Here is a 21,471-nt window from a genome sequence, read left to right as displayed (position 1 = left end):
ATGTTCCTTTATAAAATATATACTATATACGCAAGGAAATGGTAAATGACAGTTGCTGTTGCCATCTCAGGGTATGTGGGCAAACACGCGTTTGGTTATCATATATTTTACCATTTTACTCTTCCTTGTATATAGTATATAAATAATAATAATTACTAATTTATAGTAAACTTTTTATTGCCATTAATAATGCTGAAGTAAAAATTAACCACCAGTAAAGGAAATTCTGCCAAGTGGCAAAGAAACATGTCACCTAGGGGTGGTGAATGGTCCTTCAAAAAATGCACGTCTCACAAAATTTTAGCTAAATTTTAGGGGTCTTGTCGTCTCAAATTTTTCTTTGACACCTTCTCGCAGTCTCGATTTCTTTAGCAAGGCTAAAAAGGTCTCGGGCTCGGAGAAAAGAAATCAGTCTTGCAAAGTCACGCATTTACCATTCGACACCCCTTCATTTATATTGTACCCTACTACCAACAGTTGTTTCCACTCACTCTACTCACTGTCTCGTAACAAATCCTTTGTGTTGTGTTTTTCCAGGAGTATGGATTTGAATTGTGGTGCAGTGTTTAAGCAAAGTTTAGCTTGTATTAAATGGTCAACCTGGGTCTTGTCCAGTGACCAAAGGTGGCCACTACTGGTTTAACTGGGGGGGGGGGGGTAGTATTTTAAGAGTATGGTAATACGGTATTTATATAAAAAAAAAAAATACTATATTTAGAGAGGAAGCACATCAGCGCTAGCTGGTTTTCGGGTCCCGTCCGGGGAATTTGGAAATGTTGGTTTTCAGGGGGGGAAACCGGAGACCCGGAGAAAACCCTCGGAGCAGGCGAGAACAAAAATCCAATATGCACCGGGCCGGATCGCCCGGGCACGGTGGGGGCGAGCGCTCTCAGCACTGCGCCATCCCTGCTCCCCCTAATTATAGTTTATAATTTATTACCAGACTGTGCAATTCCAGAAAATATCCATGCCCACCCCACAGAAAGGTAATTGGAAATTTCGATTGGAGGAGGGGTCTCAAAAGCCAAAATTTTAAAAGTTAAGTGTGAAGCTCGACTGGAATAATTTTCCAGAAGGATTGGAGGATTCAAACCAAAAACCCTTTTGTGTGGGGAGGTATGGATGAATACTGGAATAGCCACATTAGACCAAGCGAGTCAATTAACTATAAATTTTATTTTTGTGAAAATGAACATAGTTTTGGTATATTTGAAGGTTATTTTCTGCAGCATTAGGTCGCTGTGGCAATAATTGTGATAAATTATTATAATAATTATTGGTTTTTATGCACTGGTTATTTATTGTGAAATAGAAGGTTAGTTTACATAAACAGCATAAGAACACATCTAGTGTCAAGGGTTGGCATTGGAGATAAGTATAAGTAAGTACATTTGCAAAACTAGTTTTTGTTGTGTAGTTATCCAGATGTGCTTATGCTGCTTATGGAAACCATAATTAAAATTTAGAGGCAAGACAATGCACTTCTGAATATTCTTGGGACAGACAAATGTGATCAAAAATCTACATAATTGTAAATAATTGATATGCAGGTTACATCATCTTGATTTGGAAAAATCTAATTTACATTTACTTTCTACCCTATTCTCTCCCGTGTTGGCGAACAACTGACGAGGTCGTAAACGAAACCGGTTTTAGAAATCGCATATGTAAATTAGCGTGTAGAAAGTAAATGTAAATTAGATTTTTCCAAATCAAAATGATGTTTAGTAATACTTTCTTGGCTTCGACAAGCAAAATCGCTCAGAAATGATATGCAGGTTGTAGGGTATTTATTTCATAACCAATGCAATGTGGAAACTAGAGAAATTTACCATTCTGTAGAATGAAATTGGCGAGGAAAAAATTATGTAATGTCTAAACTTGTGAGTAATTTTGTTTGTATTATTTTTTGGACCATTATTGTTTTATTTATTGTTTTTTTTTATTAGGCAAAATTAAGTCGTGAAAATTACAAAAATATGCATTGAAATATAATCAACTTGAATGGACCAATTACAGCACGCACAAACACATGGTAGGTTCAAATTATGATACTTGTACTAATGGGGGGTACTTCCTGAAATTTTTGGGTTGAGATGTGTAAGCCTGCTTGCAGAAACCTTTTTACACTTGACTAGTTTCTAGTCCTCTATTTTTATTTTTTTGTCGGGGTCAACCCGTTTTGAGTCACGTTGTACTAACGGACATGTCACCGAAACGAGTAGTTACGTCAACAATACCGTGAAGGCCTGGGGAAAAAGCCATACAGGAGCTCTGGAACAAGGCAATTTTCAGATCTGAGCCGAAAATACTCCCAGCTGACCAGAGTGTACAAAGAGTACCTACTTCAGACCAAAGTGGTCAAAATTTATTTGCCATTTCAGACTAAAACAACTCAAAGCCCATTCCTTCGCGCCGCACTACCTGATGCTTTCATCTCTGCTTATCTTTAACGCTGCACTAGAAAGAGGGGGAAAACGACCACCTGAAAATTACCCAGTCAGGTCCTGAGTTTGTGTAAAAGAAATTTAGCAGAAAAAGGTTCAGTTATAACAAAATGTTAAAGAAAGGTCTGTTGCAAAAATGATCTCAACATTTACAGTTGATGTGATAAAAAATAGTATAAAATCTGGGTGGCGTTTACGCAAGCCGTGCTCATTATCATTATCTAGCTAATTATGCACACTGCATTATCCAGCTCAAAAGCCGTATGCATTATTGAGCTAATTATGAACTCAAACTGACTTATCTTAGCCGCACAAGTCCTTGAACATTTTATAGATGATTTTATAGAATGAGGAACTGTGGGTCGAGTTCTATTTTTTACAAGTTGCAAAAAGGCTGACAAGAGCACTATTTTTCAATACAGGACAAATAGGCCAGTTTCGTGATAAACTTCATTTGTTATAATGACTCTATTAAAACTCGAAAACTCGGGATTAATTAATCCATTAATGCGTTCGTTTAATGGTTCACATCTGCCTATTAAAGGCTTTTTCAAAAGAGGGCGCTAAATTTTGGAGACAAAACCCTTTTAATAGGGAACTCGATAAAGAAGTCTTCTGGATAATTATTTCCATCTTTTGGCGGTCTCACGACTTATGGTAGACCCTTGGTAGCTGGAACATAAAAACGTGTTTATTTTTCGGAAAACCGCTGACAAGTTTTCGAATTTTTATGTTGGACGATCTTTTCGCCGTTAAAATTTTTTTATGTTAAACGCGGTAATGGAGCATGAAGACGTGACGGCGAGATGTTCCAGTAGCAATGGAACAGCTCCAAACAAACCATCCCAAGACAGAGCGGGAGAGACAAATGGCAGATCAATACCGCAGCGATCTGATTCCAAAAATCCTTTTGAAGGTCGTACGACACATTTCACAGACGACTTGTGGACTTGTGTGTCGATCATAACATTTATCGCGGACGTTGGAACAGATTTACTTGTATGTATCAAGTATTACAGGGAGAAAAATTTATGGTGGTTTAGCCTTACATTGGCTTTCTTACTTCTTGCTTCATTTGCAATGCAAGTGTTCTCGGCAAAGTGGCTTTTGGAAGATGGCAAGAGACAACACTGTTTCACATATTTATTACATGTCATTCACTTGGGACCAGTTCAGAGGTAGGTAAGCGGATAGGCAATTATAATAAAGAAGCTACGTTTTATGCCCTCTGATTATCTAGATTCGTTAAAACCTTCAAAGGCTTGGACCAGTGTTGATATGTTTTTGTTATTCATTTCCTCTCGTCGGAAACCTATTAACTGCCTGTCCGTTTCGCGCGACTTGTGAATTTCCGGCGAGATTCAGTGGTCTTCGAGTTGACTTTTTTATTGCAAAAGCGGTGATCAAATATGCCACGGCAATTATCACGTTCCTTATTTCTCTAAGTGATAACTTCATAGTGAAAGTTAATGACCGAAATTCTACCCGTTTGGTACTGGAAAGATAAGTATCGTCTTTGACATTTAAAAAGTCTCTTTGTCAAAAAGATAATATCAGCGATTTGAACGTTTAGCGCGCGCCGACTGCCTTTGCGTTGTATTTCGATTTGCGAGGTAGGATAGAGTTTCAAATTAGGAGTAGGTATCACTAAAATAATCACTGTTTTTATTTTTTTTTCGCACAGACCGGACAATTTAAGCTTGTTTGTAGAAAAACATTGTTTCCGTGTGCTGTATTTATCTCGGATAAACTTTATTATAATTTAGTAAACATAATTCCTTGGACGAATTTTTCCGTTTCCTCCGAAAAGGAAACGAGTAAAAATGTGAGCTTTTGTCCCTGGGTTTCTATTTCCGTGCTCTTTCGTTTCTGTTGAGCGATAAGATCACTATTTCTTTATAGGTCAAACGTTTAATGATCGATTCCATCATAAACTTTCCACATTACATTGCGATACAAACTTTTCATTAAACTCTGTTTATTCACTTGCAAATTCACATGTAAGCGTAATTTATGTGTATTTCTAACAAGGTTTCCGCAAAGTGTTTTCAAAGACCATTTGGCACCACGCAGCATATTATTGGAATTAGTGTCTTGGCGTCTTGTAATAATGAGCCCAGCTTGAGCTGACTAAACTATCCATCTGTCTAGGACAAAATCTAACAAATATATCCACTGATATTAGTACTAAAAAGAGCGTGAATATTACACTAATGCTAAAGCAGTATTTTATTACGGGCGCTGATCTTTTTAGCGCTTCAAAAAGTATATTTATAGGCGATGTGTTCGTATGCAGATTTTGATCTTTTTCTTATCATCCAAATATACTATTAAGCCACGCAGTGGAGGTCTGCATGAATATTCACAACTGCTGTTTGTCTTGTTATCGCAAATTTAATCCTCACGACTTCTTTTTTGGCGCTTTTTTCAACTCTTTTCCAGTTTGTACACATCCAGAACTAAAAGTTGAACATTTCACAAGCGTTACACAGTTTCGTTTGAATCGAAGATTCACGCTACAACGAGAAAGACTTTGCCCAAAAATGTGAAAGCTTATTAAATTGCTTGTGGATTATTTGCATGCAAATTCGCTTCTTGAATATGCTCTGACAGATTACGTTGGCCTGGTTTTGTCTAGCGGCGCGCTAATTATTTTGTTTTGTGATTACTATTTTTCTGTTTATTTTGCCTATCTCAGTTGGCTGTGCGCTTGTTGTACTCATAACCTAACCGCCAAAAACAAAGTTCTTGTAGAACAGAGCGGCTGGAATTTCAGTTTGGAGTGTTTTATTTATTTATAAAGTTCTTAAAGCCCCACAACTCCTAGCAATCGTTGATGCCACATTATCGATCCGACATTTTCAGTCCAATAAACTTTTCGTAACTTTATAACTTCGCTGAAAATATTGAAATTCACTCATGTACGCCTTTATTTAGGAGGAGGCGTTTTCTACAATGCTTAGTATGGCATCTGGCTGCGAGCTATTTCTATTAGAAATGATTATTGTTGAATACAGGCTGTAATTATTCGGATGAGAAGCTTGACGCTTTGTTGTTCAAAGTCTTTTCTTCAGGTAATTGTTACTCCCATTGAGATAACGATCAAGAACGCGATAAAACTGTTTTACCTAAACCGATTAATTAAGGATGTCGAAATAGCGCTCATCAAGAAAACATCGTGGCTCTTAATTAAAAAATGTTGGTCTGTTAGTTTCATTTAAACAAATATTTCAGTGACATTTGTTGACAGTTAGATTTGCAGTCATGCGTGGTATTACTCAAACTAACGGCAACATTACAAAAAGACGGTGGAATTTTGCCAGATCTCGGCTTATTTAAACGCGTGTCTGTCTTTCAATATAGTCCAGATCACAGCATCGTGTTACACGCTACTTTTATGTGAGCTCGACCTATGGAAAGTCATCCCGAAACAGACTTAAACTAAGCAAAGCCGTGACCCAAGCTAAGCAAAGCCTTCACTCAAGTGCACATTTTAGCTAAACTGTTGTACGTGGGTATTATGGTCTGTTATAGGCCACGTGTAAACTAAATCTGAAGCTTCCCCAGTGTCGAGTCTTATGAGAAAATTGCGACACGTGAGGGACGATGGGTAGAAGGAGGGTTCGGCGACCTCCATCCCATAATCCTCGGCATTTTGAACTGTTCTCATAAGAGATTGTATTACTTTTTAAGGCATCGTGTGCCGTGCCAGAGCTCGAGGAAAATGCCGAGATTTGTGACGCCAATTTAACATGGACTCAATAGCCTCCTACTAACTATAAACTATTAACAGATATACTTTTGTCTCTTTTAGGTACTGGAATGTCCTCAAGTGTGGCTGGAAAGCACGACAGAAGAAGGCCGGTATTCCCGAGTTTGCAGCGTTCCTCGCGGAGTGGAGGGACATAAGCATGCTAAGACTTCTTCAAGCCTTCCTAGAGTCAGCACCTCAACTTGTTCTTCAACTTTATATCTTACTACAGCGACCACGCTTCTGGTCGAAAGATGACTTGCTCACCACTGTGGCTGCAGCCTGTTCTCTCGTATCTATGATCTGGGCCATACTAGCCTATAGCAAATCTTTGAGGGACTTCAGAAAGCAAGGTTATGTCTTGTCAGCAGCAGGCTTGTGTTTCCAGACCTTATGGCGCATCTCCATGGTGACGTCTCGTGTGGTTGCCATGGTTCTGTTTGCGTCATACTTTAAACAATGGCTTTTTGTTGCCGTGGGTGCTCATTGGATGATAATGACCACGTGGCTGATATGTCAGCGAACTCGCTTCTGCACAGATGAAGACGGAAAAGAACATCCGTGCCGAGAGAAGCTGTTTAGTGCTGTCATTGGCTTCATTTACATCTTTTGCTTTTTCAACACGAGAGAAGGCATGACTCGCAAGCGTGTTGTGTTGTTCTACTCCATTATCTTAGTCGAGAATTCACTGTTCGTCTCCATGTGGTATCCTCACAGGACCTTCCGCGGAATAATGTCTATAGCAGCCTTGGGGGTGGTATGGGGAGGGCTTGTCTTTGGCATTGTTTGCATGATGTTGTATTATCGCTTCTATCATCCCAGTTTACCAGTGCGAGGAATCTTTCTACAAAAAAGAAGTTTTGATCTCGAAGGTGAAAAGACCCATACTTGGGTTTGCTGCTGCTGTTGTCGCGTAAGAAGTTCAAGAGGGAGAAATACTGCACTTGATCAGAATGCAGCTGAGGGTTTGATAAGAAATGTAAACCGCAGCGAAAATCACCACCCTGCTCTTGAACTTGAAATTCTCCCACGCACTTTATCATGGGAGCTTATACAAGAAGGCTCGTACGCGAAAGGGAACCATTTTCAGCGCATGGGAGCATATGACCCAGACTCTCCTGCTAATATCCTCGTTCACAGTACACCTGCGCGGCCTTGGGGCATGTCCAGTCATCCGTTGGTTACGAGCCGCCTTCCTAGGATCACTGTGACAGGAGCAACTCCCGAGGTCATGAGTCCGAGAGACTCGGTTTCAAACTCTTCCCTCGTGACGTTGAATGAATTCGACATGGAAGCGCCAGTTAATGTCGTGCAGCGCCCTGATCAGTCTGCGAGCGCCGCAGACAGCGTGAAGACTGCTGCAGAAGATGGACAACCGGCGGAACTGGATTCAGATAAGAAGACAAGTAAAGCCAGACGAGGGCTGGGATTTGAAGATGACGTAACATATACGTCACCAAAAAGTCCAACTGCCGGCGAGATCATCAGCTGGTTCCATCCTGAGCAATCCGGCTGCGAGGCTTCATTAGACGTCGAGGAGAATAAAACAGAAAAAATCAATTATGGCTCGCTAAGTTTTGGTAATCGATATAGTCTCGTGTCGTCCGACTGCATTTCACTGTCATCTGAGAGCTCACGAAGCTCGATGGACAGCATAGTTTTTGCCGATGAGGGTCCTGGCAGTTCAGGAGTTTGCATAAAGAAAACACCATCTGGTGAATTCACTCCTAGGGCAATGGATGAAGGAATTTTTTCTGATGAGCGGGATTCGCCTGCAAAAGCCAGTGTTCCTGAAGATGCAGATACGTCTTCTGAACCTTCTACTCCCCAGACCTCGAGAGTTAACGCTCAGTTCCCTGCTTTGGCCACCAATAGCAATCAAGATACATTTAAAGAAGTTCAGCCGGGAGAATCAACAGGCAAATGGCCTGCACTTTCTAATACATCTGACGAAGACAACTTCGAATTAGTTGAATTGTTAATGGATGCGCCGCCATCTCCATTGTCTAGCAAGAAAAGGAGAAAAAGAGAAGCGGCAAGCAGTTTGTCATCCGAGGAGAAAGCAAGTGTTGAAAGTAAGCCGAGTAGCACGAGAGAAGGGTCTGTGTCCGAACAAGAAGATGGGCACGAAAGCGAGTCCACTGACGCAAGTAGTGACAGTAATTACAGAAGGAATCGCCATCGCTCGTGCGACGAGATTGAGACTGGGGCGAGTGGTGTCCCTTCCTCTCCGGAAGAAATCAATAAACGGCACACGTTTGACTTTTCGCAGTTGACGAAGAGTCCCAGGTCCCCGCGGAAGAGAAGAGACAGGAAACATCGGCGTTCAAAAAGAAGAGAGTTTGATAACTTTGTTGTCACTGCTTTGAGGCCAGGGAAATACGGTTCTCTTCGGCGGTCGATTGATCGTCTGGCCAAAATTCAAGAGGACACGGAGGAAACGTTTTTACTTAACACTGAGGCTGCATTAAATGCCTGCATTCCTGAAGGCGAGGAGCTTTCCTCCCCGAGTCACGACACAAGCGTGTTGCAAGTGAACACTAAAGATGATAGTCCAAAAAAGCAAGAGTTAAACTGCAGTGCAGATAGCTCAAGTACGTATGCGTTTGATCCGCAGGAAAACAGTATGGTGTCCGAAAGAGAAAACTTTATGAAACGAAAGCGCATAAAGAGATTTCTATCAAAGGAGCTAGTTCCTGGAAAATTCTCATCCGTGAGACTTTCATTCGAGAGTGGGACTTCAGATGAAAATTTTGAAATTTTCCGTGAGAGTGAGTTTTCAGGTAGACCGCACCAGTTGACTTGGACTGTGTCTGCAGATAGTTTGCCCAGTCGTCATTCACACAGAAGTCAGAGAACAAGCAGAGGATATAAGAGAAAGGAGTTTAGCGGGAAAACAGTAAGTCTTCCCGATGTTATACGTTCCACCGGAAGTAAACGTAGGCGGGAAGTCAAAAACAATCCAGATCTCGAGAAAACTATAACAAATCGAATAAAAACTTCTCCAAATGCTATTCTTGTTAAGTACGCAGAGAACAGTGCACGTCACAGAGATCTTGTTCCTGTTTTCAACAAAAGACATACCTATGATTTTACCAGTAATTCCTCCGGCAAAGTAGAAACAAGAGAACAGTTGTTCAACGCAGATAATGGAAAGAGGTCAGCGGAAGATCGTCATCAGCGCAGGTCCCAATCTGAAGTTTTGATTGGCACAAGAACTTCCTCTGTTTACGTTTGATACACAGACGTTAAGGTAAATAAATTGCAATCCAGCGGCAACTGACGGTCGGGTCAGTATCTATCTGGAAGTTACATACAATTTAAGGTCTCATTCGGTGACTTAAACTACTCAACTCTAAAAATTACTAAAATACAAAAATTGTAGCTGAATATACCATTTAATTTTGGTAACGATATGCGCAAATTGCTAAAAGAATTTAAGGCTGATCTTAAGAAATTTTCTCAGTCATATGGTAATTAATTATATGACTCTTTTGTAATTTATTAAGAACTTCCAATTTTTTGTACAACCCAATTGCCTAAAAAGACGGTAGTCTAATATATTATTGGATTTTTTAATTTTGAGTTTTGCTAAGTCCTAAAAAACATGACCGTTATTTTGTCATAACAGGCTTCTAGGAGTGTGCTGTTTTGATTGAAAACCTGTACTTCAGCTGGTGTCTAAATTATCGAAGGTTCCATTCATCTGATTTTAATCTGAGATATCTTAATCACTTATTTCTCGACTCGACTCGCAGTTATTCGACTCACGATTACTATAAACATTCTTTTAATTAATGACACGACAAGAGCGTTCTAGCTTCTGCTATAGCATTCGAATATCCCCGAATCTGCGAGAAACATATCCAGACTGTTGTTATAAGAAAGGCAACTGATTTATTTTTAGCTGTGAAATTTAAAGGAAAGCATACAAACACACTTGGTATACAAGAAAAAGAATTATCTTTGCATCTAATGTATACTTAAACTTACAGCTTTTTAACCAAATGACGAACAGCAATTAACAATTACATCTATTTCGAGTGTATTAACTTAGTTGTAGCTATTTAATCTTACCTACATAAACCAAAAGAACTGAAATTTTGCGCTAGAGGCTATTAAATCAGCGTAAACTGGTAAGGAAATAAAACGTCTTTTATGACAATAATTGACGTTTTAACTTATCAAGTAGGATACACTGGATACAATTAAACACAATAGCCTAATAGTCGTGCTTGTAAGGGGATGGGACGTCTTCTATGCCAATAACAACTGCAATTAACTCCAAAGGCACAGTGCTGACCATATTTGGGTGTCCTCTAAGAGAAGTGTTCTCGGGGATATCAAGTAGGACCTGCTACTTATGTGAAACAAGTGTATCCATGAGGGGGAGTCAACTACAGATAAACGGTATTTTGTTTTCAGCTCTACCCTAATCGCATGTACATGTGTAAATATTAACATTCAAAGATTGTTAGTCTTGAGGAGTACGTAGTTTTTTTTTTTAAATCGTGTAAGTTTAAGATGCATATCACTCAAGCGATGTCAGACATAAAGTAGTTATACTGTACTATAGCGTTCTCACATTTTTGTAATCTACAAAACAATGCAGCCGATAACATCTGTAAGCTTTACAATAGTAGCTAGATAAAGACAAGTGTGTTTATAATTTGCCTTTTAATGATTTCTTTTCTAGAAATTACGGAGCGTACTTATAGTTTGTTAACTGAACTGTCGCAAATTGCAGGCCAGCAGACTCATCTTTAAAGAGACTCGCAAGCTAACCCACTTTGTTGCTCGAGAGTTAGGCTGCATCCCACAGCGAAAACATGGCGCTTTCAAAATGGCGCCTATTTCCAGAGTCGTGATTTCAGTTCTACAGTCAGCGTGCGAGTGTGAAACCCAATCAGCTGGCTACAACATTTTTTGTCTGCCTCGTCCCCAGGCGTCCTCCTCCTTCGTAGTGCACGGTTCGCTTGGTGTTGTGGGATAAACCTACACGGTTCGCTTGTCGTTGTGGGCCTGATGCGGACGGGAAAACGCCTTTGCCGACCGGCGCCTGGGGACGAGGCAGATTTTTTGTTACATAAACACCTGACTAGCGTAAGAACCTTGCGTAAAAACCTTGTATTAACTTCCTGCGTGCAAATCTGAGTTTCAACAAATAAATTGTCATCCACTTGCGAGTCCCTTGAAAGACCTTAGTGAAAATATAACTACTACATTTTTATATATTTATTTTTTGGCCAGAGCTTAAAAAATGTTTATTTATTTGGAAATATCTGTTATATTGTAGTTTACTTGGAGTGTTTTAATTTACTTATTTATTTATTGTTGAACAGGGAAACTGTAATGGAGTATTAAATATTACGAAAAGTGCCCTGATGATAGTATCGTTTTGATATCTACGTGTAAAAGGTCTAAAGTAAAAACCCATAATGCTACCCTTGCACCTCCACCCCCCCCCCCCCCCCTAGAGCTTGCATCCCATACGAATAAACGCTTATCAAACCAGTGCTGGATAGAAGCATGAAAAGAAAAAAAATAATTAAAGCTTTCCATCAATTAAGTTTGATCAGAACCATGTACAATAGGATTTGAAATTTAGAATATACTGTTTTCGTCCAGCATGCTGTGACTCGTGAAGCAGGGAAAAGAAACATTAATATTTTCTAGAAAACAAACTTGTCTTCGGCGACAACAATCACAGGTGATGAAGTCTTGTCTGTGTCTTGTGAAGGATCCAGTTGTCTAACCACGCCACTGTCTTCCTCGACTTCTACTTCTTTGTTTAGAGAAACGAAGAAAGGCAAGAACATGTTAGATGTAGGTTTGCATTACTTGAACGACTCTTGTTACTTACAGTTATGCTTCATTTGTTGCGTGGGGAACCCTGCAATAGACTAGCATCCCATTCAGGGGGGAGTAGAAATATTCCTAGCCGCTTAATGCTACGGAAACCGGGATAAGCTCTGGCAGTTTGGGCCGCTTGGCTTGTGGCTTCTCCTACCACGTATTTACTTTGTTTTTTTATTACTGATTTACTTTGTAACTTGCCCAGAAGGTCGGTATTATCCCATTGGAACAGTATTTTAAAACATTAAACAGCCCTCACCTTGCAGCAGATGTTTTTGGTTGGCCGTCGATACTTTCCTAACTTTAACTGGCAGTTTGGACACACGTGCTCTACATCTTGGAATCGTTTCCATAGGAACGGTACAAGGCAACAGCCCCCAAGGCATCCAAAAAAGCACAGCGCTACTGCACACAGCAATGTCAGCTTACCGGCCTTGTACGTCACCATAGTCATCACGTGATTTTTGCAGGACCCACAAAACGTATAGAGAGACTCATCTTTAAAATCTTCGCGGTCATCGACGATAGGAGAAGAATTGTACAGTTGTGGAATGTCTGCGACGTTTTCTCCATCGCTGTCGGCTTTGTTTCCTAAGTTTCGTTGCGATGCCACTGTTGAATCAAACAAGCTTCTTCTGAACAATGTTGTTTTTTTTTTCCAATTTACTTCTGATTAGCCGAGTGTGGGGGTCGTACTGAGAGAATATTGTCAACTCTCGCCTTGCGGACACCCCGCTATTGTGGACACCCCACTGTTGTGGACACTTACTATTGTGGACAAAATCTAGATCCCCGGCGAAGGAGGTTTGACTAGAAATGACTCCCGCTATTGCGGACACTAAACGACACCCCGAGCGTGTCTGCTATATCGAGAGTTGACTGTATCGCCCGAAGTCATTTTGGTACGGACTGAGTGAAACGATAGACGAGGTAAGATCTTGATAGTGGGTTCTTGGGGCATGCCCTCCACAAAATTTTAAAAAGCTCCGAATCGCTCTCAAAGACATTTTTCATGAGGTATTTCTTGAGAAAAAACAATCTTGTTCATCTGGGGATTATTTTTCCAACAAAACACATGTTTTTTTATTTTGGGTTAAAATTAAAACCCCATTTACACGCGCAGAAAAAAAAAACGCACGACACGGCAAATTTTTGGCACAGTGCCGACAATTTTGAGCACGGCACTCCCAATTATCGACGTGTAAACGTACCGGTTCCAAAAAAAATGTGGCATCAGTGCCTAATTTTTTTAGGGTGCCGAGGCTACCTTCAGGAGGTAGTCTTGGCACGGGTAAATCGAGGCACGGTGCTTAAACACGGTGCCGAAAACAAGTGTGACGCATGCGTTGTTCCGCAGAAGATATTGTTTAACTACCTTATTAAGCATGAGACATAAGACGTAGGGTACCCCCCTAAGTAGAGTTAGCGCGCATGCGCATTTTGACTTGTTGTTGGACCACGAGGCGAAGACGGCCGCCATGTTGAATAGGAATTAAAATGTTTTGTGTGTTCTACGAGTGTTGTTTTGTTCGACTGACCTTGGAACCTGGGACACAAGCACATTATTGGTAGCAGAGCGAGGTTTACTGGAGTTATTCAACATGGAACAGTTTAAAAAAGAGAAAATGCGATCGAAATGTAGGTACACGAGGACCAAAAACAACTTATGATGGTGATGGAAGGAGGGATGTCATCACGAATGCACGTTATGGAAAGCTTGGATGCATTTACGAACGCTTATGAAGACGTGCTGCAGCCTGTGAGGATTTAGGGAAGTGTTACGAAGATTTGAAAGACTCGGGACGAGCTAGTGCCCTTCGAACGAACTGGGGACCATTGAAGAAGACTTTACAGAAATCGAAGACCTTGTGAAGGGATATTTGAGCAGTTCGGGTAATTCGTCGGTAAAAGAGCGAACGGAACAACTGAGAGAAGAGGTGTGTAGGCGAGAAGTAGAGCTGAGTCGAATCGAACAAGAAATCGAGCGAACGTATGCGGAATGCCAAAGACAACTCGGACAGAAACTTCGCAGCGAAAAACCTTCGGAACAACCAGAGCAAGAAACGCGGGAAACTGAACCACGCGGCCGAGACCAAGAATCGAAGAAGAAATCGGAGGAATTAAACGAGAGTCTGTCGTCAAAGAACCGATAAAGGAACAAAATTCTGGCGTTCCTAATGTGTCTTCGTCTACACATGTGCCAATTATTTCGACTGTTGGACAGATGTCAGGTTTGTCTCCGCTCACGATGAGCAGCATTTATTCATCTACTCCGCTCACGATGGGCAGCATTTATTCATCTACGCCGTTCACGATGGGTGGCGTTTATTCATCTACACCGCTTGCGATGGGCGGCGTTTATTCATCTTCACCGTTTACTATCAGTGGAGACCAGCTCATTTTATGCCCACTGGGAACAGTCAACAGCTTTCGTCCTCAATTTCAGACAGATCAGCACTGACTCTGCTTTACTGAAAAGAGTTACCATTCCGAAGTTCTTTGGCCAAAAGAAGAACTATGAAACATGGAAAGCAGCGTTTTATTCTTGTGTAGATCGCACTAAGGCGTCACCTGAGTACAAGTTGTTGAGGTTACGTGAATGCCTTCAAGGGGAAGCCCTCAAAGTAATCGAGCATTTGGGCCATTCTGCTGCTGCCTATGAAGCTGCAAAGACTCGTCTAGAGCGGAAGTATGGCGGGAAACGTAGAGCTCTCACACTTCGCCTTGAAGAACTGGATGCTTTTAAGCCAATAAGAGAGGACAATGAGAAAGACCTGGAGAGATTTTCAGAGCTGCTTGATGGAATTGTTGTGAACTTAAAGGATGCTAACCAGGAAGCCGAGCTAGGCAATGGATCATTGTACATCACTCTTCAACGGAAGTTTAACAAAGGCCTTCTTTCAAAGTACAAGCAGTGGGTTAGTGACAACCATCGAACTGAGAATGTAGGAACACTGAGAGAGTTTGTTGACAGAGAGTCTGAGTTTTTGACCACAGCTTCTGAGACCATAACAGGTGTCCTCAGTGGGTCCAAGAGAGAGAGAATCTTCCTAGCTGAAGTAGATCCCGAACCTAAGAAGAAACAGGGGAACAAGTGCAAGTTGTGTAAAGGATCCCATGGAATGTGGAACTGTGAGAACTTTAAGAAGATGTCTGTAGATATGAGGTGGAATGTCGCTAAGGAGCAGAAATTGTGTTTCAGATGTCTCAGCAATGGACACCGCGGAGAGGCATGCTCTCGGAGCAGAGTTTGTGGGTTGAATGGTTGTCGCTCTCACCATCACCGGATGCTTCATGAAGATCCAAAGAAAGCAGAGAATACTGAGATGGCAAACGTAGCGGGCTCGAGAGAAGTTGATTCATCCAGTATGTTGCAAGGTGGTGCTACTGCGCAAGGGGAGTCTGAAGAGAGAACCCACACTGCTACTACAGGAACTGGAGCAATGCCTTCATCGGGGTTCGTAGCCTTAAGAACAGTTCCTGTCTATGTAACTAATCATCATCGGAGAATCAAAGTGAATGCCCTTCTTGACGATGGAAGCAGTAGGACTTACTTAAATAGTGACATTGCAGCAGAACTTGGTCTAGAAGGTAGACAATGAACTAACTGTTAATGTATTGAATGACAACCAGGAAAAGTTGTCCACCTCAGTCGTGGAATTCATGATCAGCAGTTGTGATGGTAAAGTGTCCAAATTAGCCTCAGCCTATACAGCCGAGAGAGTTACTGGAAGTATGCAAGTGGTGGATTGGAGTAAAATAAGAAATGAAGCACCTGAAGAAAATCATAAGGGCAAGTCTCTTTGTGGACCAGGCAGACTTGCTGTACTCGCTGGAGGATGTCAGGGGAAAGGCAGGAGAGCCCATAGAAGACTGACTCCACTTGGCTGGACGTGTATTGGGAGCCCAGAAATCCCAAAGAGGAAGTTCAAAATTTTTTATGAGATGATTGAAAGTCTTGTTCGCCGCTACTGGGACATTGAAGAACTAAAAGACTTATGTCAGACCGGTGAGAAATTTGCGATGTTTCTCTCCTTGACCTTCACTGATGGCCACTATGTTGTTGGATGCCTTGGAAAAGGATCGACCTCATACCTAGTGGCCTTGATCGCTCTGGAGCGATCCCCAAACTCGGTGAGCCTAAGATACAGAAGGGATTAGGGCGCTGCGCCTGCCATCTCTTGTGAGCTGGCCTAAGACTGCCTTTGGTCCTGTGGCCCTATTAGACTGAAAGCTTGACTCTGCGCTGCACGACCGAACTTGTTTTAGGGTTCCCCCCTTCCAATATCCCTCGCGCGGAAATTTTTGGAGGCACGAATGGTGAAGATGTCTTCGGATTAGATTCAATTGGGAATCTGCTGGGTGCGGTGGCTTCGGCGACCGAACCTCAAGTGGCGAATTGCCCTCTGTTAAGACACTGGGTGTTCTGTGGTGTCCCATGGAGGATGTGTTCAAGTTTCAGTCAACCTGCCTACAAGAGAATGATCTACGGCGAGTTTCCTAAGGAAGATAGCCACTTGTTTGACCCTTGGCTTGCTGTCGCCTACAAAACGTGCCAAATCGTGATTCAAGAGATGTGGGCAAGTGGTGTGGACTGGGATGAGCCGGTGGATAGAAGACTGTCATTGAAGGCTACAAATGTTTGATGGCTGTCAGTGCTCCCACCCTTCACATTCCAAGATGCCTGAGAAACACAATGAGTCAAAATGTAACTTGCAACGTTTGTTGATGCATCTCAAGAACTCGGCGCGCTGTAATAAATCTGTTAGCATTTTATTGTTGTCTTGTGGCTTCAATTTGTTGCACCACTCCAAGCTGTTAGTATACACGGTTAAACTGATGGCAGCTGTAGTAGGGCTTAAGCTCAGCGAGACAGTTGGAAAGGTCCTTGCCATTGAGAGTTGTCACCGGAACTTCTGGTCTACAGTTGGATGTGCTTTACTGGATTCGTGGATGCAGTCGAAAGTTCAAGCATGTAGCTAATCGCGTGGAGAGATCCAGCTTGACATCCTATCAGTGGAGGTATGTGCCAACCGGACAGAACCAGCTGACCTGCTGACCAGAGGAGAAAGTGTCTCTAAGCTGTTAACGGAAGAGAAATGGTGGAGTGGGCCAACGTTCCTAAACAAGACTCAACTGAGTGGCCTGAGACTAAAATGAGGTCGAAAGGTCCAGACATTGAAGTCCGTAAACAGTACCAAGAAGCAGAACAAACAGAGGGGCAAACATTCCTTGCCTTGACCAGTGAAGACCGCCTGCAGCCACAAAGATACTCAAGTTGGAGTAAGCTCACAAGAGTTACTGCAAGTGTTGACCGTTTCCTAGAGAACTGTCGTTTACCAGCCGCTCTTCGAAGAGAAGGAGCCTTAAAGCCTGATGAAGTGTCTGCTGCCGAAATGAGATATATCAGGCAGGCGCAACAAGAAGTTTTTGCGCAGGAAATTCGAGCATTGAAGGCTGGGAGGGAAATTCCAGGTGGAAGTAAGCTGCTGCCACTGCGACCTGTTCTAGACGAGGAAGGAGTCCTAAGATGTGATGGGAGACTTCGTTATGCAGAGTATTTGCCATGGGAAACCCGTTACCCCATCATCTTGCCTCGTAGTCATTGTGTCACAAAGCTCATAGTCAAGCATGCACACGAGCAAGATCATCATGCAGGGACCAATCAGGTATTAGCACAGCTTTCAGTCCAGTACTGGATAATTTCAGCAAGAGAAGCAATTAGAGAGTGGGAAAGAGAATGCATGCAGTGTAGAAGAAGGAAGGCTTCTCCAGCTAAACAGATCATGGCCCCTTTGCCAGAGCTACGCACACGAAAGTCCCTTCGGGCATTCAGCCACATATCCGTTGACTTTGGTGGACCTTTCATGACCAAACAGGGAAGAGGAAAGACACGCCAGAAGAGATACCTATGTCTGTTTACTTGCCTAGAGACTAGGGCTGTGCATCTTGAAGTAGCATACAGCCTTGACACTGATTCATTCCTAAATGCATTCTTTCGAATGACAAGACGGCGTGGTGTTCCCAAAGATGTTGTTTGTGACAATGGAACTAACTTTGTTGGTGGAAGTAATGAGTTGAAAGAATTGGAAGCCTTAGACCAGAACAAGATCCAAGATACCACATCGAGCCACAGAATCAACTGGCACTTTAACCCGCCTGCTGGGCCGCACTTCAGCGGTGTGCATGAGATCATGATCAAAGCGGCAAAGAAAGCCATTAACGCGATCTTGGGTTCTGCTGATATCACCGATGAGGAGTTGTTAAGTGCAGTTGTTGGCGCGGAAGATTTAATTAACTCTCGGCCACTGACTTATCAATCAGCTGACCCATCGGACCTTGTTCCTCTTACCCCTAACCATTTTCTTCATGGACAAGTGGGAGGAAGATTCGCACCGGACAGTGTTGACACTGAAGACTTCAACCCAAGAAAGAGGTGGCGTCGGGTCCAGGAACTTGTTCGCCATTTTTGGCAGAGGTGGTTACGGGAGTGGATTCCGAGCCTAAGTGCAAGAAAGAAATGGCACAGAGATCGACCTAACTTGAAAGTTGGTGATGTAGTGATTGTGATGTCTACAGAAACCCCGAGAGGAAGATGGCCGTTGGGACGCATCGTCAAAGTGCTCCCTGGAAAGGACGACCGGGTCCGAGTCGTCGATGTTCAAGTGGGAAAGACTGTGTACAGGAGACCAATTGTGAAACTTTGCCCATTGGAACAATGTTGAACATTAAGTGACTTATAAGTGAACTGTGAACTCTAGCCTAAGAAGTTTTGAAACCGAAACAGTTTTTTCATAGTGTTTTTTTTCGTGCAATTTTGTTGATATTGTCTTATCAAGGAAGGGGAGGATGTTCCGCAGAAGATATTGTTTAACTACCTTATTAAGCATGAGACATAAGACGTAGGGTACCCCCCTAAGTAGAGTTAGCGCGCATGCGCATTTTGACTTGTTGTTGGACCACGAGGCGAAGACGGCCGCCATGTTGAATAGGAATTAAAATGTTTTGTGTGTTCTACGAGTGTTGTTTTGTTCGACTGACCTTGGAACCTGGGACACAAGCACATGCGTTGTTTCCACGAAAATGGCGGCCACTGCGTCATTCTCGCCCCAAGAGACTTCGTTTCTTTTAGTCACGTGGTCGGCGAAAAGAGAACAAAAAAAAGAGAAGTTCTGGGGGGTAAGAATGCCACCGATGAAGAAAATAAGAGCCGGAAAGCTCCCGCCCTAAAAAAAATCGCCGTGTGAGCAGGTGAAAACCACTTCCACCATCACTGCAAAGAGCCATTTATATTTCAATCTTCTTCTTCTGATTTCGTCAACTCCTTTCGGATGTCAATTTGTTTTGCCCTTGAAGATGTTGAATGATCGACAACTCGTTTCTTTCCGATAAAATTCGCGTTTTGCACTGAAAGCACGGTGAACAATCACAGCAAAACGTGTTTCTGTCATTTCTCGGTAAGAAAACCGATGAAAAGTAGGGGTGCCGATATAAACATTGGTACCGTGCCTAGCAGGAGAAAACCTTCTTGTTTTGGTCGTGTAAATGGGTAGTGCCGTGCCGAAATGGTTTGGTCACGGTGCCAAAATTTGTCATGCCGTGCAGATTTTTTACCGCGTGTAAATGGGACTTAATATAAGACGAGGCAAGTGCCTCGTCTTGCCTCTTGCTATAGTTGAGGCCCTGTGTCCGTACCAGAATTGAAAGAGTAAAGTATATATATATATATATTATCTTCACAAGCTCTAGGGCTGTAACAAAGGAAATCGATCAGTCGACATTTAGTCGTGTTCTATTTGAAATCACTGTTTTCTTAAATTCGCTAATAGAACAAGACCATTCTCTATTAAAACAATAAGACTACCCGCTCTCTTTTCCTGTGAGCGGTGGTCAACTCGGGTGCGCCTTGTGGCTATTCGCTCACAGGAACTGACTCGGCCTTGCAGACTAATTGCCAATTAACCATGCAGGCCGAGCCATATTTTTTTTTTGTAAATCTGTCGTACGCGTGCGGGCGTTTGATCAGACGTATAAATCGAGAATGCAATAGTGCGAATAAACAGGTGCCCGATTAACACACAAAAAAAGTTAACATAATCAACAAACAGACATTTTACCGCAATCGTGCAATTAGATATAAAACAAAAATAGATGTTGGCGACTTTCAGCTCATTATTTGTTTCATTTGTAACGTGGACCTATCCAGAAAAACACTGACTTGCAAATGCAATTATCACATTCGAATAAAATCTAGCTTGGTTGTTTTCTGCCGTGTATATAAAGGTACACGGAAGTTTTGTTATGTAATGTATCTTTCAGATCTAACTTTTAAAACGAATTTCTTTTTCGCCGTTTAACGACTAAGGCAAGTTACAGTGGCAAATCGTTGAATCTACTAAAAAAACCTCTCAAAAAGAAAAAAAAGGCACAACTTACTCGACATTTTCAATGCAAATTAGAACGTTCCGTAATACGAATAGTTAGTCGCGTAAAATCAAGGAAGGGACTGTTCGTGCGAGTTCATGTCTTCCTGTTTGTTGCTTTAAAATGAATATAACTTCAAAAAAACTTAAGGTACTGTTAAACATTTTTGTTAAAAATAATCGGTTAACTGTAACATTTCTACAAGGCGGCGCTAGTGTTGTTTTCAGCATGTCTATTTCATAGTTTTTACAAACGAAAATCAGCACTGTTTATTTTTAGTATGGCAAGACTAACACTACAGAACAGTTATTGCCAGAAAATTTATGTTACCTGGTATATGAACGCTTGATCCACTCCCAGACGCAGGACCTGGAGAATTCATGTCGAGCAGAGTATTTTGACAGCTTAATCATGTAATATTGGATTTTTGATCATCAGTCTTTGTTCACAGCAGCTCCGCTCGTGAACGTTGCTAGGGAAACCGATGACGTACTTCATCGTTACAGACCTGGAGTACTTTTAAGATTTCCTTTAATTTCAAGTTCAAGCCTAACTCATTTGCCACATATCTTACAACGTGCTTTTATCCGTTGCATCATCTCAGTGGTAGTTGATTTCTCCAAGCTTTTCTAAGGACCCCCAGCATTTATTATTAACAATTAACTCAATATTTCAAAATATTTGGTGGCCTTACTAATCATATCTACAAAACAGCTATTATAGACCTTAAATTATATTTTCGAATTTTCGTCATTTTGTTCTTGAATATCTGCAAAGACTTAGTATCCCTAAAATCAGTTGGCAAGCTGTTCCATATCATAGCACCTCTATATTTTACTCAAAATCTTCCATGTTTTTTCTTTCAAACTCTATTTAAAATTTCCTTTGTGTTTGACACAGTAAAAACCCGCGAGTAAGAACCTAACATTTAAGAACCTGCAAGGCTAAAATTTGCAAATTAGACCCCATTTTTATAAGAATCTATTTCGCCTT

The 21,471-nt window shown here is 41.8% G+C and overlaps 2 protein-coding genes and 1 long non-coding RNA gene across 4 annotated transcripts; 2 read left to right on the top strand and 1 right to left on the bottom strand.

Annotated features, from left to right (window-relative positions):
- Positions 1-881: 881 nt before the first annotated feature.
- Positions 882-1,880, top strand: LOC144645656 (uncharacterized). The gene is made up of 2 exons (XR_013569322.1): positions 882-1,550; positions 1,779-1,880. It is a non-coding gene; the product is annotated as an uncharacterized LOC144645656 (long non-coding RNA).
- Positions 1,881-3,197: 1,317 nt separating this feature from the next.
- LOC144646672 (uncharacterized) lies at positions 3,198-11,583 on the top strand. 2 transcript variants are annotated; one of them, XM_078506343.1, is made up of 2 exons: positions 3,198-3,625; positions 6,262-11,583. In XM_078506343.1, exons 1-2 carry the CDS (start codon positions 3,213-3,215, stop codon positions 9,434-9,436), a joined length of 3,588 nt encoding a protein of 1,195 aa, XP_078362469.1. In that variant the 5' UTR covers positions 3,198-3,212; the 3' UTR covers positions 9,437-11,583. The 2 variants fall into 2 exon arrangements, with proteins under 2 accessions (XP_078362469.1, XP_078362470.1); XM_078506344.1 differs by lacking the exon at positions 3,198-3,625 and adding an exon at positions 5,668-5,958.
- Positions 11,584-11,727: 144 nt separating this feature from the next.
- On the bottom strand, positions 11,728-21,114 carry LOC144646680 (lipopolysaccharide-induced tumor necrosis factor-alpha factor homolog). Its single transcript, XM_078506353.1, has 2 exons — positions 20,809-21,114; positions 11,728-12,666 (listed from the first exon to the last, which is right to left on the bottom strand). The coding sequence occupies exons 1-2, from the start codon at positions 20,858-20,860 to the stop codon at positions 12,299-12,301; spliced, it is 420 nt and encodes a 139-aa protein (XP_078362479.1). The 5' UTR covers positions 20,861-21,114; the 3' UTR covers positions 11,728-12,298.
- Between the last annotated feature and the right edge of the window lie 357 nt (positions 21,115-21,471).

The sequence above is a fragment of the Oculina patagonica genome, chromosome 3 (assembly GCF_052425735.1).
Source record: "Oculina patagonica isolate OP01 chromosome 3, crgOcupat, whole genome shotgun sequence".
NCBI classification, from domain to species: domain Eukaryota; kingdom Metazoa; phylum Cnidaria; class Anthozoa; order Scleractinia; family Oculinidae; genus Oculina; species Oculina patagonica.
Note: the sequence above shows the minus strand (reverse complement) of the source record. Positions and strands in the feature narration are given on the sequence as shown.